Source organism: Berkeleyomyces rouxiae (genome assembly GCF_048999995.1).
Source record: "Berkeleyomyces rouxiae strain 22BRR77 chromosome Unknown BrBRR77_ptg000004l, whole genome shotgun sequence".
NCBI classification, from domain to species: Eukaryota; Fungi; Ascomycota; class Sordariomycetes; order Microascales; family Ceratocystidaceae; genus Berkeleyomyces; species Berkeleyomyces rouxiae.
The window spans coordinates 845,422-861,526 of record NW_027396494.1 but is presented as its reverse complement, the minus strand read 5'-3'; the positions used below and the strand labels follow the sequence as shown (position 1 = coordinate 861,526).

Genomic DNA, 16,105 nt, shown 5'->3' with positions numbered 1-16,105 from the left:
CAGTTTATTTGCTTATAATATATACTTTCATTAACTTCTACAAAATTTAAGGTCCTCCGCTCGAGACGACACGGACCCACAATTCCAAATTTCACGCGTCTTATTTTCTAATCAGATGCCGAAGGCGATAATTCGTCGTCTGTTGAGGTGGAATTGATTAGGGATTATTCCGGCTACCGCTTTGCTTACAAAAATCTGTACAAATGTATTTCGTCAGTCTCCTACTGGTTTTATTACTGCCAGGACTCTTCTTTGCAACGGAACAAAGGAACAGAACAAGCCCAACGAGACAGGAGGCAGATGAAGCGATTTGCTTGCCATGGCAATCTGAAGTTAAAGGTTGACATGGAAAGTCGACTTCTCCATTTTGTGTTAAAACACAAACATCACCCTTCATATGTCAACCTTGATCTATCAGATGAGGCTTTTGCGTTTATTGTAGACCGCATTGCCTCACGCACCCCGGCCGAAATTTATCGCGACTTGCTGGCTCAAAAAGTCTACGGGTTTGAGAATGTCACACAGCCTCAAGTCTACTATTGGTGGAGAAAGGCTAACCAGCAATTGTGGCAGCGAGACCCTGATCAGTTCGTCTCCGCTCGAGTGTTGCTTCAAGAACAGTCAAATGTGAAGGCATCTAAGTTCTAACACGGTAACGTTAGAGGCTTGGCTTTCTATATCAACGATACGGTCCAAAAACTCGTTAATGTCACAGTTGAAGTGGCGATTGATCCAACTTTTGGGACCAATAATGCTGCCATGGACCTATATGCTGTTTTGGCTGAAGTGGACGGTTCTGGCATCCCCTTGGCCTATCTTTTTCTGCAAACCGTATTAGACAAAAAAGATGACAAACAGCGTAAAAAGAAAAAGAATTCTGACCCAGGTGCTACTACCGCGATCTTGCGGCAATTTTTGACTCTTTTGAAAGATCGCAGCCTCCGGCCTTCTTTTTTTGACTGCGATAAAGACCTGGCAGAGCTATCTGCCATCAAGTCAGTCTTCCCAGAGTCAACAATCCAGCTCTGCTACTGGCACGCAAAACGTGCTGTCAAAGTGAAAATGAGTGATAGCACGAAAACCAAAACGCAAAGCAGGTATCGCCCAGAAGAAGCCCAAAAGCTTGTACCGCATCTTGAGATTTGCTGGGGTTCAGCGCCAAATCAACGCCCCGATGGTCCTCATCGATACGAGACTTTTGATTGCAAGAACCGCGTTGAGTTTGCGGAGAAAGACAGGCTTGAAGCTCTCTCCCGTCAGGACAAAGATGGGATCTTGGATCTTTTTTCGCGTCATTTGAACATGCACCCCTTTTGCCAGATGAGAGAGGTACCATTTACAATGCGCAAGCAATCTACCGGAAGTGCATAACAGATGTGTACGAGTGGTGCTTTTCATGAGGCTATTTTCGCCTTTGGGCGTATCTATTTGTGAATTGGTATCGACCTGAACAGTGTGTACTTTGGGCGCGTTCGGCAAACGCAAAAGAGATTCCAGTGTTGAAAACAACGATGATCGTGGAGTCTCATTGGCGACTCATCAAGCATGACTTTCTCCATCGCTTCAACCGGCCGCGAATCGACCTTGTCGTATGGGTTGTCCTTGGTCGCGTAGCTCCACCCGCCGTGAATCGAATGAACGCGATTATGTCACGGAATCATCGCTTCGGAATCGTTCACTGGCGTAAAGGTTCCAAAGCTGAATGGAATAAGCTCTCAACGTCGAACGAGGAGATCGACGTCAATATCCACATGTATCATACAAACCCTGTGGCTTGGACTTGTGGTTGTCCATGTTTTCTTCTGAGCCAGTTCTTGCTCCGCAAGCATATTGTGCGTTGTTTCAAGCCGATTACGGGGAGAGTTTCATTCTTTGACAATGTCAAACGACATCGAGTGGCTCCTTTTTGGACTAACCAACACCTCGTCTTGAAGGAGGGGCTGCAAGGTAAGAACGATAACATCGTCATTACTGTCGATGATATTGTCGAAGATCGTGAGTTTGCCGAAGCGGAGGATTTCGAGGACAGAGAGCAGGACGATGACGATAAACGCCCAAAGAGAAGCCCGGTGGATGTAATGGCGAGATTCGGTCATCTCCTGCAAAGTCAATATGATGCAGGGAATACTCGGCTTGTTGACGGAGTCTCGAGACTCATTGAACCAAACATCGGGCGACTTCTTGATGACATTGAAAGTCTTTTGAATCAACGGCAGATGTCTCGTGCTACAATGCCGACATCCTGTCTCCAAGGACAGTTGACGAACGTTCGGTGGGCAAAGCCAAGTATCGCGAGATGATCGGGAAACTAATGTACCTGGCTGTGGAAACGAGATCAGACATCGCTTGCGCAATCAACAAATTGTCTCAACATCTCCTGGATCCGTGTGAACGTCACCAGCAGGGTCTCCATCATCTGATGAGATATATCCGTTCTAAGAAGCACTATGCGCTCAAATATGGGAATGGGACAGGATTGATGGGACATTCCGATGCAAACTTCGCCCCAAGTGAGGAGAAATACAGGTTTACAATGGGCTACGTATCCACTCTGAATGGTGCACCAATGAGCTGGAAAAGCCAGAAGCAAAAGTCCATGTCGACTTTCACGACGCACTCGGAATATGTTAGTATGTCCGTGGTAGCCAAGCAAGGTATATTCCTGCGTAACATCCTGTGGGAACTCTTTGACTTCCTCCCGTATCCATTCTGGGTCCGGGTATACCCTCACGAGCCCCATGCTATGGTCATATGTGGAGAGAAGATTGAATATTTCTCTTTATAAGGAGTCTGGATTTGATGTGTGGCTGTTTTCCTGTCGGTACACCCTCGAGCCGGGCCAGACGTAGATTCCGCCTCGCCTCAAAGTCGGTCTCTAAAATGTCACAGGTGTCACTTGAAGTTTACATAGACCTTAAATCCCTAATCGCTCAGGAGTTGCAATGGAAGATAGCCTCGTCTAGCTACTCCCGTCTAGGATATTTGGCTGTATTAATGCAACATACCAGCAGGTAGACGTTAAAATCATAACACGCTGTGCTAGATTTGCTTGTAACCTAAAGGGTGACCTAGACTCGAAGGGAGACAGGATCTGGTTGTTCTCGGGCACGATGGGAAAAGTTAGGGCTTGTTTAAGGCCAATTGTTATTGTCTAGAACTAACTTTGGTTGCAAACCAACTACCACCAGTCTATTGGTGATTCATAAGCGGGTGGTCGTCTGGGTTGTGGCAACCGACAACACCGTTCTCCCCAACTTCACCCTTCTTCCCCTAACTTCTCTCAACCTTCTTCCCATTGCCACCTCCCCTTTAAACTGTGGCCTTGGTAATAGTACACTCAACTGTGCAGCCGTCATCGCTGTCGTTGTTTCCATCGTCGCATTCCTCACCATCCTCAACAATGCCATTGCCGCAGACGCTCATGCAGCTCTCAGGGTACAGGTCGCAGACACGCTGGGCATCAACAACCGAAGGGTAGACGGACAACGGGGGGAACACGACTCCATCCTTGGGCTCCAGGGGGTTGCCCTCGACATGAGTAGATCCATAGGCGGCGAGGTCAATGTGCATGACAGAGTTGACATCGTACTCGCCCAGAGTCTCCAGCTTCATGCCATCAAGGTCAAAGGGAACAAAGTTGCAGCCGTAGCCAGTGCATGTGTCGGCGCCACAGTCCGCGGGCTTAGACCACAAGTACTCTTTGGTCACGAGGTTGAACTTGCTGGTAAGCTGGATGCGGTCGCAGAATAGGTTAAGATACTGGTCTCTATCGGGGCGCTGGTGCTCGTGAGCCAGTCCCAGAACTGTTTGTGGAGGTTGTTGTTAGCGCAAGGTTTGGGAGACAAATTGTTAGTTGAAGAGGGGAAGGAGGCTCTTACGATGGCCAATCTGGTGAACATAGTCACGGACAGTGTTGGTTGTGCCCAGAAGTAGATAGTTGGCTTTGGGGTTGGTGGTGCGACCAAGGCTGCTAATGGTTAGGTTTCCCTCGACACCCTGGACAATCACAGGACCTGGGCCATCGCTACCGGTCTGGTAGCCCTGCATAGTGAACTTCAACCAAGGCAGCTTAGCCTTCCAGATACGGGTAGCCTCTTTAAACATGTCACCCCGCAGCAGCTTGCTGGCCTCATCGTACCAGTAGTACTTGATCTCGCCATCATCCCACAGATTATGCGCGTTATTCTGAACAGAGATAGAGCGAGGCTTTTGGCCAGGGCGAACCATGGCGGCATCCATGTCGGCCTTGCTGCCATAAAGCTCATCACCATTGATGACAATACGACCCTCATAGTCAAAGTATGCGACCCGGCGGTAAGCAACAGACGAGGACTTGCCCATGGAAGCCCAGGAGTCAAGAGGGTATCTCATATTCGTAGTCTCTGTATGGTCAAGGTATGCTAGAAGACTGTCGAAACCATATTCGCGGGCCATGACGGCCTCTGAGGTGACAGCAGCAGCGACAAGAGCGTGGATCAACTGCATTTTGATGGTTGAAATAGCAAGATGTAAGTGAGTGTGAGGTACTTTGTATGTTGATTGTAATAGATGCAACTAGCGTAGAAGGGGAAATATGCGAAAGTGGAACAATGAGATAAGTGCAGTAGAGAATGAATGAGAGATGCAGATGTAGATGCTGAAGCGAGTGGTGAATAAAAGAGTCAGATGTGTTGTTGATGAGGAAGATGTTACCAGCTATATATGCAATTATCCCGACTTTCAAAAGACGTCAACAGCTTGGGTTTGGGGTTAGTATTTCGCTATCTTCGGATTCTCTCTCAAGATTCATGGAAGTCTTGGCAGTGAGGAAGTACGACTAACACGACATCGTCCGACCATCAAGTGCCTTGTACGTTCTTATTCCGATCAGATCTGGTTGGCAACTAGCTTATTCCGAGAGAACTCTATTTCCATCTCACCCCAAGGTCTCAATCCACCCCCGCCGTACCATTTGGGTTTCGGTTCGGTGCTCGCCGTTGTGTATATGTGCGAGCATGTGGGTGCAGCTAGCCACAACATAGAAATGATCTATGGCGTAGCGCATCATATGCTATCTGGCATTGCCAGATAACAGCACTGATCACAGCAACAAGTAAAGATCAAGATGGATGGAAGCGACAAGCCCGTAAATGGGACCCGAGAACAAGAGTTGAGTATGCATATGGCCCACAAGCAAGCAGCCATCAATATTAGCTGAGCTTGTGTTTATTTAACGGTAAACACCATTATTAGGTGTATTTGAACATGCCTTTTTTGCGCCAAGTCCCCTGAAAGGCTACGCAGGATTTCATGTGATGAGAACACTACCAGTTATCGACTATCAGACGTTTCTACATTTATTGAGGTTCGCTCTGAAGAAATCGGTTCTTCAAATCACGGCCCCATGAGCCGTTGACACAATGTGTGTGTGTGTGTGTGTGCTTTTGATTTGCCAATCTTCCTTTCTTCCTCAGCACTACATAGGTAAACAAATACTTGAAGGTATCTATCTCTATCTATCTAGACCACATTAAAGTGTTCTACAACATGGAGCGCATAAGCAAGGTCTTTCGAAAAAGAGGCCCGTGTTTGTTTTACGTACTGGCGTAGGTGAATATTCCACAGACGCCCCATCTCTGGTTTGGCTGCTTCGGTAGTCGCGGTTGGCGCGTCACTCCGATTTTTTACACAGCCCGATATTTACATGTGTGACCAACCTTATTTTCTTGGCATCCTCCCACATCCCGTCTTGAGCATACTGGAAGCCCTTCCCTGAATTTCTACAGTCAAAGCGGTTGTAACTAGACTAACCACGATCACTGCCCATACACTTCCAAAGCCAAGACTACATGAAAAAGGATTGTTTTTCATTTGATGCCGAAAATTGACCGGTCACTCATTGATAATTCGCACATCCCCTCTTTTCTCGGACAGTAGACCCTACCGTTAATGGCTATATTGCATGTGTATTCATGGGGGGGTGTTTTGGTCCATGTACATCCTGCAGGCTTGGGAACTCGCTTCTTCAAATCTCGGGAGAAATATTGTCGCGGTTAAAGTCTTTTGTGTAACTCACCTATTAATCCGACTCTCATTTGTATGTGTGTAACCTCACACCACGGACAAACAAAAAGGCCGAACAAATATACAACTCCGAGGATATGCACGTGACCGCCGGCTATATCGCCGGTTCAGCGCTCTGTGGTTTGACTAATGGAGGGCGTAGAATTGAAGCTCTCATCAACCTGTTCACACTAAGGGGAAGTAGACGGAACTCTGTATTTTCCACAGGCCATAATCGTGTGTAGAAGGCGTTGTTTGATCGTGTTCATTTGTGTAGACGCCCAACTGAGTCAATTCAAAACAAAATACGGATGATAATTATGACAACCCCATCAAGCCAAAAGCTCGCCGTAATCGGTTGGAGTTGATAAACTATCTTTGTATTTGTCGGCAAGATACGTCAAAATGTAAATTTCCAATTAGCCTATACCAGGGCCATTGATGCCCAGGAGTACGACCGTACTGAGGATGACAAGACAACCGTCAAAAAGAACCTTTCATAAGGCTGTTTCTTAAACGCGGAGGTTACAAAGCCGCGAAGCCGCGAGGTTATCCAGACCTCCAGACATGCCAAGGTTACTAGGGACGAGCAGTACGGCTAAGGAAGGCCCTGCCCGCGCCTAATTCTGAGCTCTGACACAAAAGAAAAGACAGGGGTGTAACAAATTCGTGCGCCAGGCCTGTCGAGATGGCACTTGTATTCCCCCGGCGGCAAACTCAAGAACCGACATGCATTTATAAGCGCGATCATCGGTGCTAGAAAAATGCCGTCCATCATCGTCGTTGTGGCCGCATAACTTCGTGAACATGCAAGATCACTGACCTGAGAATGAACAAAATGAAAATCACGACCAACCAGAATATTCCCTTGTTTGAGGCTACTATTCCTCTCGTCCATATTTAGCTATGCATGTGTTCTAAGATAATCATTTGTCACCGATGAAGATTAGTAGGCATGTATCAGGAGTGGACATGAGTATTGTATAGCTAGTTAGTTACCGGTTGTTTTTGAAGTTTTCCAAGCGCCAAAGCGATGTTCTTGATTCTAGAGGCCTACACAAGAACTGCGTCTCGTATTTCAGGTCATATATTGTAGAACTGGTAAAGTTATCAATAGTTAGTTAATCTATTAGGTTCTATCTTTTCCTTTCTGTCTTCCTCCTTCTCTCTTCTGTTTAATATCCCCTACCTCGACGGCATCACGCCGCCGAGGACCCACAATAATATGTGACTCAGCGCGACAGGGGTTTTGATGTTCCTTGGTAAGTGGGTCCCGACACACTTTCCTCCTTGCGCCACAGCGCCACACATATACGCCACGCAACATATATAAAACAGCCGCCGAAAAATGACAAAGCGTGTAAACTACTACTGTGCCAAAAAGACGAACGTTCACTTGGACTTGCTTACTTAGTAGGGCTTCTATCTTCCATTATGTACACTGGGCTCTCATGGCCACTGTGATGTAGCGTCATGTGATCTTAGTGATTTTGGTAGACGATAAATACAGTCAAGTCAAGTCAAGCCACTGTGATGTACGCTAACTGGGTAACTTGGCCTCTTTGTAGTGATCCCGACAGCGATAGTTTGCCAAAAACCACGGTCAAATGTTGGAGAACTGACCCTTCTGACATCGTTAGGGTACAAGAATATAGCCAGTGCACGTGATCTAGGAATCCACCGTCACGTCGCACAAATATAGGAGCATGGACTTAAGCGGATAGTTTCTAGAGCATGCAATAACTTTCCTACATTACGCACATCCATCAAAAATACCGAGTCATGGCATCCGCTGGACTAGACACCGTGTCGATCTACTTTGTCTCCGTGATTTCCCTTTGTTCATATTCTTGTTGTAAGCACATAATGTCGGTCATGAGACGCTTCCCACGGGTAGTTACAGGCTTAGACACTCATACAGCGACTTTGAATCTGTGTATTGTACCAGCGAGACCGACGTGCACAGAGTCTGTTCGAATGTTCCCTTGGTTTGTAAAGGATAAGTTGGTGAATGTTGCCAATGTAGCAGTGTCCAAGCCAAGCGGGATGAACTACAAGTGGTGCCCCGAATTATCCTTTTTCCATCCTATTCAGAGGCTGAGTGCCTGCATGTTCCTGTTGATCGGGATTGTCACTTCTGCTGCCTGTGACAGGTCGAAAGCGGCTTCTGGTTGGGATACTGCGGCAAAGTAAACGTCTCATTCCCATTGCGCAACATACTGCTCTGGCGTGGCCAGTCTTGTGCGCTTGACACCTCTCGAGCTTGTCGACGTTGAGGGGTTTTCGAGGTCAATTAGACGCAAGTTGTTGCAGCGCCATCTAGTGAAGTTAACTATTTGATGTAAGACTCACTCATTATTCAAAGAGCATTTCATTCGAATCCTTTTCTCTAGTTACTCTAAGTACAACTGTCATTTTCAGTGCCTCCGCAGGCTTCTAGGCTAACCTTGTTCAAATGATTGGTTGATTCTTTATTAACCTGTCTACTCGCGAGGTATTCTCGGCATAAGACAGCCACCCCGGAATCTCGGCTTGATTGATTGATTGATTGATTCTTTATTTACCTGTCTACTCGCGAGGTATTCTCGGCATACGACAGGGGACTACAAGTAGTACCAGAAATTACATACAGAAACAGAAACCCAAAATCCAAACCATGCATACAGAAACCCCCCGCACAAAGTGTAATGACTAAAGTGTGTCCACCCGCCCAGCCCAGAGGCTGTCCTTTGCTTGTGTGGCCCCAAACCTGGCCCAGAGTCCTGGCCTCGCCGCTGATGCAGGCAAAACATAAAAACAAATACAAAGGAAACAACAAAGGGAAGTACAAATAAAGAGAGAAACAAGTAGGAAAAAGGGAGGTGATGGCAGCGCAAACGCGCTAAGGGGGAGACCCCGAGGGTACGCCGTCTCCAGGTGGCAGAGGGAGCGCGGGAGGGGCCGCGTCTTGCGCCCGCGTGTCCGGCCTCATGCGGCGGTGAGCCAACAGGGCCGTGGGGGCTTTGGCTGCTTTGGCGGCCAGCCAGCAGGCTCCGCGCTTGGTACCGATCAACTTCTGAAAGAAGCTGCTGGACACCCGCTGTGGGTTGTGGTGGCAAACCCAGATGTGCTCCGGGCTCGTGTCGGCTCCGCAGAGGGGACAGGAGAGCACGGCGTCCTCGTGCTCGAAACGGCGGTGATAGGCCGCAAAGTCGCCGTGTCCTGACAAAGCTGTCAGCACCGCGCGGGCGAGGTTGCGATCGGTCTCGTCAAGGAGACTTGTCCAAGCCTTCTTCGGGGCCTGCACCGGGCGGCGCAGGTGAGGTCTGGAGTTGCGACCCTCTGCCTCCCACCAGGCGCGAAATGCGGTAGTGACCCGGGCGCGGAATTCACTGCGTGCCCAGGAGAGTGACATGCCAGTCCTTGTGGTGATTATGTCTGCACCCCACCTGGCTTGTCTGTCGGCGAGCTCGTTGCCCACGACATCGGAGTGGCCTGGAACCCAGATCGCTTCCACCTTAATGGCTCCATCTGGCCACGGTCTTGGCCGCGGATGGTTGGCGTCGGGACGTAACCAGTCCGCGCAAATTGTTTGGGCTCTCCGAAGGTGTTCCTCGGAGGTTCCGGGCTTGACGTCCCGGGACGTGAGTCTACTCACCGCTGCCATGTTGTCTGAACAGATCCAGACTTTGCGGCACCGCGGTTTGTCCCGCAGGTCGACGGCGGTTATGGCCTCGACAATGGCCAGCACTTCGGCGTCGTGCACCTCGGCGCGGAAAGGGACCGGGCGGTTTCCCGAGAGCAGGACCTGTCCCCCCTGGATAATTACCCAGCCGGCGCCAACCCTGTTCGGACTCAGCTTCGAGCCGTCTGTGTATAGCCACAGGTCTGAGGGGGGGAGGAGCGGACCAGAGCGAGGTGTGCTGCAGCGGCAGGCTCTTTGTCACCCCGGATCGGGGCCCGGGTCGAAGGTAGCTTGCCCTTGCACGGCGGCGGGAAGCTCGTGGACAGCTCGTATGGAAGCATACTCCTGAGCTCACCCAGTATGCCCCACATTGGCCTTATGGAGCCGAGGGGGTGGTTTGGCGGGGCCAGCGCGACTCTGAGAGCAGCCGACCCAAGGAGGTTGTCCAGCGCATAGCGCATGGGAGGGAAGCCCGATGCGAGGTTGTATATTGCACAGGGTGTGGTGCAATATAGCGGCAGGGCGGCGCGGAGGCCTCTGCGGACGGTGCGGTCGAGGAGCCTTGAGGCCCCCAGTAACCCGCGGCTCAGCGGAGCGTTGGGCGGGGTTGGGCGCCACCATGTGGCCGCAGCGTAAGACAGCTTGGCAACCACGCATGCGCGGACCGCCGTGAGGGCGCCCTTGATCGGGGCGCCTTTCCAGCACCCGGACAGAATCTGGATGCCGCGAATGGCCGGTGCCGTCCTCTGTGCCACGTCTCGGATGTGTGGCACGAAGGAGAGGTTTCGTGACCAGCGCACGCCAAGCCAGCGCAAGGTCTCGCGAGGGCTAACCGCCTCCAGCGTAGAGCCGTCGGGGAGTCGCAGGCTTGGGTTTTGTCCATGACGCTTGCGCGTCACGTGAAGTAGTTCGGACTTCGTCAGGTCAAGCGCCATGCCGTTGTCCGTGCACCAGCTGTCAACGAGCTCCAGAGAGCGGGAGAGAACCGAGCAGTTGCCTTCGAGGGACGAGTCTGAGTTGACTAGGCAACCGTCGTCAGCGTACCCACGGAGAGTGCAGGGGAGTGGCATCTTGAACAGCGGCGACATGAACAGCATGAACAAGATTGGGGAGATGGGCGAGCCCTGTGGGAGGCTGCCACCTGTTGGCTGGAGAGCGTCAGAGACGCCGTCTAAGGTTAGGGAAGCCCGCCTGCCCGCCAGGAACGAGGACACCCATCGACATGTTCCAGCCGGGCACCCCAGGTCCTCCAGTCGTTTGACCATGCGGTTCGGATGCACGGCGTCGAAGGCCCCCTTGATATCAAAGGTGAGGACCGAAGACTCACCCCTGAGGTCGGCTGTGCGCTCGAGAGAGTGCGCCAGGCGTAGGCACATGTCCTCGGCGCTGCGCCCCGGAACCGCACCGGCGTAGTTGTCTTGGATGTGACCTGCCTCCAGCGCCCAGCACGAGAGACGGCGGGCGACTATCCTTTCCAGGCACTTGGCCAGGGTCGGGAGCAGCGAGATCAGCCGGTAGGCCCGTGGCGACGAGCGATCCTTCTTGTTGGGCTTTGGCAGGGCGATCACCTTGGCCTCTTTGAAGGAGGCAGGGTGGTGGCCCCAGAAGAAGCTTGCGTTGAACAAATGGGTGACCTGCCGCTTGAGGGAGGGCCAGGCCAGTTTCAGGACGTTGTTCGAGAGGCCGTCCGGGCCGGGGGCAGTGTTGCGCGGCCTCCAAAGAGCAGCTTCCACCTCGTCTCTGGTGATTCGGGCGCGTGTCGGCGGGGCTTCCGTCCTGGAGCCCCGGGTCCTCGGTTCCACCTGCAGGGCGGGGGATTCGATGTCCCCTGGCCGGGCGGAAGGCATGTGCACGCTGCGAAGGAGAGCGATCTTTTCCGTGGTGTCTTGTACCGTGGCCTCCGCTCCGTCCGCCGGCGATAGTGCTGGGGAGTGGCGGTGCGGAGCTTTCGTCCTCCATTTCACGATACGGAAGAGGTCTGGGGTATCAGTGACCTTCGCCAGCAGGTCGGCGTAGAAAGCCCGAGCCGCGCTCCTGAGTGCGCGCCTGAGGCGCTTCTTGGCTTCGCGGCGGTCGGTCCTGGCCTCTTGTGCTGCGGCCTGTGTCGTTGCCTTTTCCACCCTGTTCCGCGCTGCGCTTTGCTCCGCACGCGCGACGCTGCACTCCTTGTTCCACCATAGGAAGCTCTTGGCCTTGCCCAGAGACCTGGGCGTTGATGCGACCAGGGCGTCCAGGATCACATCCTGTAGCAGTCTCGCGAAGTCGTCAATGTGCTTTTTTTCCGGGATCTGGCCGTCTGACCTCCGGTACTCTCTCACAAGGTCGTCCAGGCGAGCCGCGCCGGCCTTGCATGCCGCGTCGAACTTCTTTTTGTCGACAACATTTGATTTGATTGTCTTTATTTTACCTGTCTACTCGCGAGGTATTCTCGACATACGACAGGGGACTAAAACTAGTACCAAGAAATACATACAGAAGCTAAAGAACCAAAAACCCAGAATCATGCATACAGAAAATCCCCACAGCACGAAGTATAATGACGGAGGGTCCCCCGACCGCCCAGCGCAATGGCTGTCCTTCGCTTGTAAGGCCCCAAACAAGACCCCAAGCCTCGGCCTTTACCCTGTAGAAGACCAAACCCAAAAGAAAGATAGAACATGACAAAAGAAAAGTAACAAAGGAAAGACAAGAAGTAGAGAGAGAAAGGGAGAACGAGCAAACAGACGAGAGTGGCAGCGCGCGCGCTAAGCCGAGAGGCCCGGGGGAGCCCCCGCACTGGGAGGTGGAGGGGCGGGCGGTGGTAGGCTCGACGGGGAGCGAGCGGGAGGGTCGGCGGCCTGTGGGTGCACCTCAGTCCTCGCACGGCGGTGGGCGAGCAGCACAGTGGGTGCTTTAGCTGCCTTGGCGGCCAGCCAGGTGGCCCCGCGCTTGGTGCCTATCAACTTCTGGAAGAAGCTGCGGGACACCCGCTGTGGGTTCCGGGGGCAGACCCAAACATGTTCTGGGGCGGTCTCCGATCCGCAAAGGGGGCAGGAGAGCACGGCGTCCACATGTTCGAAGCGGCGATGGTAGGCCGCAAAGTCGCCATGGCCGGACAGAGCAGTCAGCACTGCGCGGGCGAGCTTGCGATCGGTCTCGTCAAGGAGACTTGACCAAGCCTTCTTGGGGGGTTCAACTGGGCGGTGCAGATGGGGTCTGATGGCGCGTCCCTCCTCTGCCCACCAGGCGCGGAAAGCAGAGTCGAGACGGGAGCGGAAATAGTGGCGGGCCCAGGAGAGCGACATGCCGTCCAGCCAGGTGTTTGTCCTGGCCCCTAGCTTTGCTTGCCCATCTGCGAGCTCATTGCCCGCGATGTCGGAGTGGCCCGGGACCCAAATAGCCTCTACCTCGGGTGGGCCGTCGGGCCAGGGCCTTGGTCGTGGCCGCTCTGGGTGCGGTCTGATCCAGCTTGCGCAGATCATCTGGGCGCGCCTCAGATACTGCTCGGAGGTGCCCGGCTTGGCGTAGCGAGACGTGAGCCGGTTCACTGCGGCGAGATTGTCGGAGCAGATCCAGACCTTGCGGCACTGTGGCTTCTCCCATGAGTCGACCTCTGCCAGGGCCTTGGCGATGGCCAGCACCTCGGCGTCATGGACTTCGGCGCGGAACGGGGCAGGGCAGTTGCCCGTGGACAGGGTCCTGCCGTCCTGAATGACCACCCAGCCGGCGCCGACCTTGTCATCCCTCAGCTTGGATCCATCCGTATAGATCCAGAGATCTGAGGGGTCCGAGGAGCGGACTAGTAGCTGGTGGGCCGCGGCTGCGGCCTCCTTGTCGCCTTGCAGCGGGGGGCGGGTTGTCGGGAGCACTCCCTTGCACCCAGCAGGGAGGCTCGTGGCGATCCTGTGCGGGAGTAGCCTCTTGAGCGTACCCAGCTTGCCACCATCGGTGTCTCCGAACCCTAAGGGGTGGTTTGCCGGGGCTAGAGATGCCCTGATGCCGGCCGAGGCCAGGAGGTGGTCGAGGACGCAGCTCATGGGGGGGAACCCCGATGCCAGGTTGAAGATCGCACATGGCGTCGTGCAATATAAGGGCAGCGCAGCACGTAGTCCCCTCCTGACCGTGCGGTCCAGGATGTGGGCAGCCCCGAGAAGGCCCCGGGAAGGCTTGGTTGGCGAGGGGCCAGGGCGCCACCACGTGGCCGCCGCGTATGTCAGTTTCATGACCACGCAGGCGCGGACGGCCGTGAGAGCCCCCCTAATCGGCGCGCCCTTCCAACAACCGGACAGGATCTGGATGCCTCGGATCACGGGCGCCGTCCTCTGGGCTACGTCGCGGATGTGCGGCAGGAACGACAGGTTGCGGGACCACAACACGCCCAGCCAGCGCAGAGTCCCGCGAGGGTCCACCGGTTGGAGTGTGGAACCGTCCGGGAGACGCGCGCTCGGGTTTAGGCCGTGGCGCTTGCGCGTCACGTGCAGGAGGTCAGACTTGGCGAGGTCTAGCGCCATGCCGTTCTCTGTGCACCAACTGTTCACCAGTTCCAACGAGCGAGAAAGGGCGGTGCAATTCTCCTCCAAGGACAAGCTAGAGTGGACCAAGCAGCCATCGTCGGCGTATCCGCGGAGAGAGCTGGGGAGATTCATCCTGAACAGCGGAGCCATATACAGCATGAACAGGATGGGGGATATGGGCGAGCCCTGGGGCAGGCTGCCGCCTGTAGGCTGGAGAGGGTCGGCCACGCCGTCGAGAGATAGCGACGCCGTGCGCCCGGACAAGAAGGATGCCACCCAGCGGCAAGTCTCGGCGGGACAACCAAGCTCCACCAATCTCTTCACCATCCGGTTGGGCTGAACCGCATCGAACGCCCCCTTTATGTCAAAGGTGAGCACTGAGGATTCTGACTTGCCGTCGGCGTAGAACTCTAGAGAGTGTGCCAGACGCAGGCACATGTCTTCCGCGCTGCGTCCGGGGACCGCGCCAGCGTAGTTCTCCCCGATGTGACCAGCTTCCAGCGCCCAGTGAGAGAGCCGGCGGGCGATGATCCTCTCTAGGCACTTGGCCAGAGTCGGGAGGAGGGAGATCAGTCGGTAGGCCCGCGGCGAAGAACGGTCCTTCTTATTCGGTTTGGCGAGGGCGATCACCTTGGCTTCTTTGAAAGAGGCGGCGTGGTGGCCCCAGGAAAGGCTCGCGTTGAACAGATGCATGATCTGCCTCTGTAAAACAGGCCACGCGAGTTTCAAGACGTTGTTGGTCAGGCCGTCTGGGCCCGGTGCGGTGTTGCGCGGGCTTCGGAGCGCAGCCTCCAACTCCCCGTTGGTGATGCGGGTCCGTCTTTGCTCATCTAGAGCGATGTGTGGCGGGTCGACGTCGCCTGGGCGGTCGGAAGGCATGTGCACCCTGCGAAGGAGGGCGATCTTCTCCGTGGTGTCCTGCACTGTGGCTTCCGCGCCATCGGACGGGGCCAGGGCAGGGGAGTGCCGGTTCGGCGCTTTCGTCCTCCATTTGACCATCCGGAAGATGTCTCGGGACCGCGCGACGTTGGCGAGGAGGTCGTCGTAGAAGGCCCGGGCTGCACTCCTGAGAGCAGACCTCAGGCGTTTTTTGGCTTCGCGGCGGACGGCCCTAGCCTCCTGTTCCTCCGTGGGCGAGCCGGCGTGCTTCACGCGGGCCCGAGCTGCCCTCTGGTCGGCGCTGGCTTCCCGACATTCGTCGTTCCACCAGGGAAAGCTTTTGGCTTTTCCTTCGGACCTTGGGGTCGAGGCAATTAGCGCGTCCAGAATGACGTTTTGCAGGAGTCGCGCAAACTCGTCTATGTGCCTGTCCTGTGGGACTTGGCTTCCTGCCCTGCGGTAATCCGCGACAAGGGAGTCTAGGCGGGTCGCGCCGGCCTTGCACGCGGTATCGAACCTCTCCTTGTCTAGCTTGTCTATAAGGAACCTGCCGGGTGGAGCCGGGGCCGGCGCGTGGCCGTGCAGAGGAAGGGTCACCAGGAGCGGGAAATGGTCGCTGCCGCAGGTGAGTTCCTCTCGGAGGTCGACGCTCGCGCCCGTGACAAAAAGTGCCGAAGACAGCAATGCGAGGTCGATGACGCTTCCGGACTCGTGGGTTTGCTCACCCTCCGCGTTGCCAAGGAGGAGGGCTCGCTCTTCCATCCAGGCTAGCAGAAGCTCTGCGTCGTTGTCGTCGGTGTCGCTCCGGGGGTCCCAGGCGCTGTGGTGGAGGTTGAAGTCGCCCACTACCACCGACCGCGGCCCTGGCTGCATGCTGGTCAGGAGACGTAGCGCCTCCCCTGTCCTAGCCGAACCTGTCCCGGCATTGTAAAGGTTTACGATGCTGAATGTGCGCCCCCCGATTAGGACCTCCACAATGATGACATCCTGGTGTTCCTCTCTCATGTAGGCCTTTTGGAAGCGAAGC

General features: G+C 54.3%; 2 protein-coding genes across 2 annotated transcripts; both read right to left on the bottom strand.

Annotated features, from left to right (window-relative positions):
- Positions 1–3,309: 3,309 nt before the first annotated feature.
- BROUX77_004455 (uncharacterized protein) lies at positions 3,310–4,485 on the bottom strand (the record flags this gene model as incomplete). The annotated part of the gene is made up of 2 exons (XM_073749219.1): positions 3,310–3,803; positions 3,879–4,485. The coding sequence occupies 2 exons, from the start codon at positions 4,483–4,485 to the stop codon at positions 3,310–3,312; spliced, it is 1,101 nt and encodes a 366-aa protein (XP_073604912.1).
- A 4,438-nt stretch (positions 4,486–8,923) lies between these two features.
- On the bottom strand, positions 8,924–15,951 carry BROUX77_004454 (uncharacterized protein; the record flags this gene model as incomplete). The annotated part of the gene is made up of 3 exons (XM_073749218.1): positions 8,924–9,909; positions 9,969–12,113; positions 12,483–15,951. 3 exons carry the CDS (start codon positions 15,949–15,951, stop codon positions 8,924–8,926), a joined length of 6,600 nt encoding a protein of 2,199 aa, XP_073604911.1.
- Between the last annotated feature and the right edge of the window lie 154 nt (positions 15,952–16,105).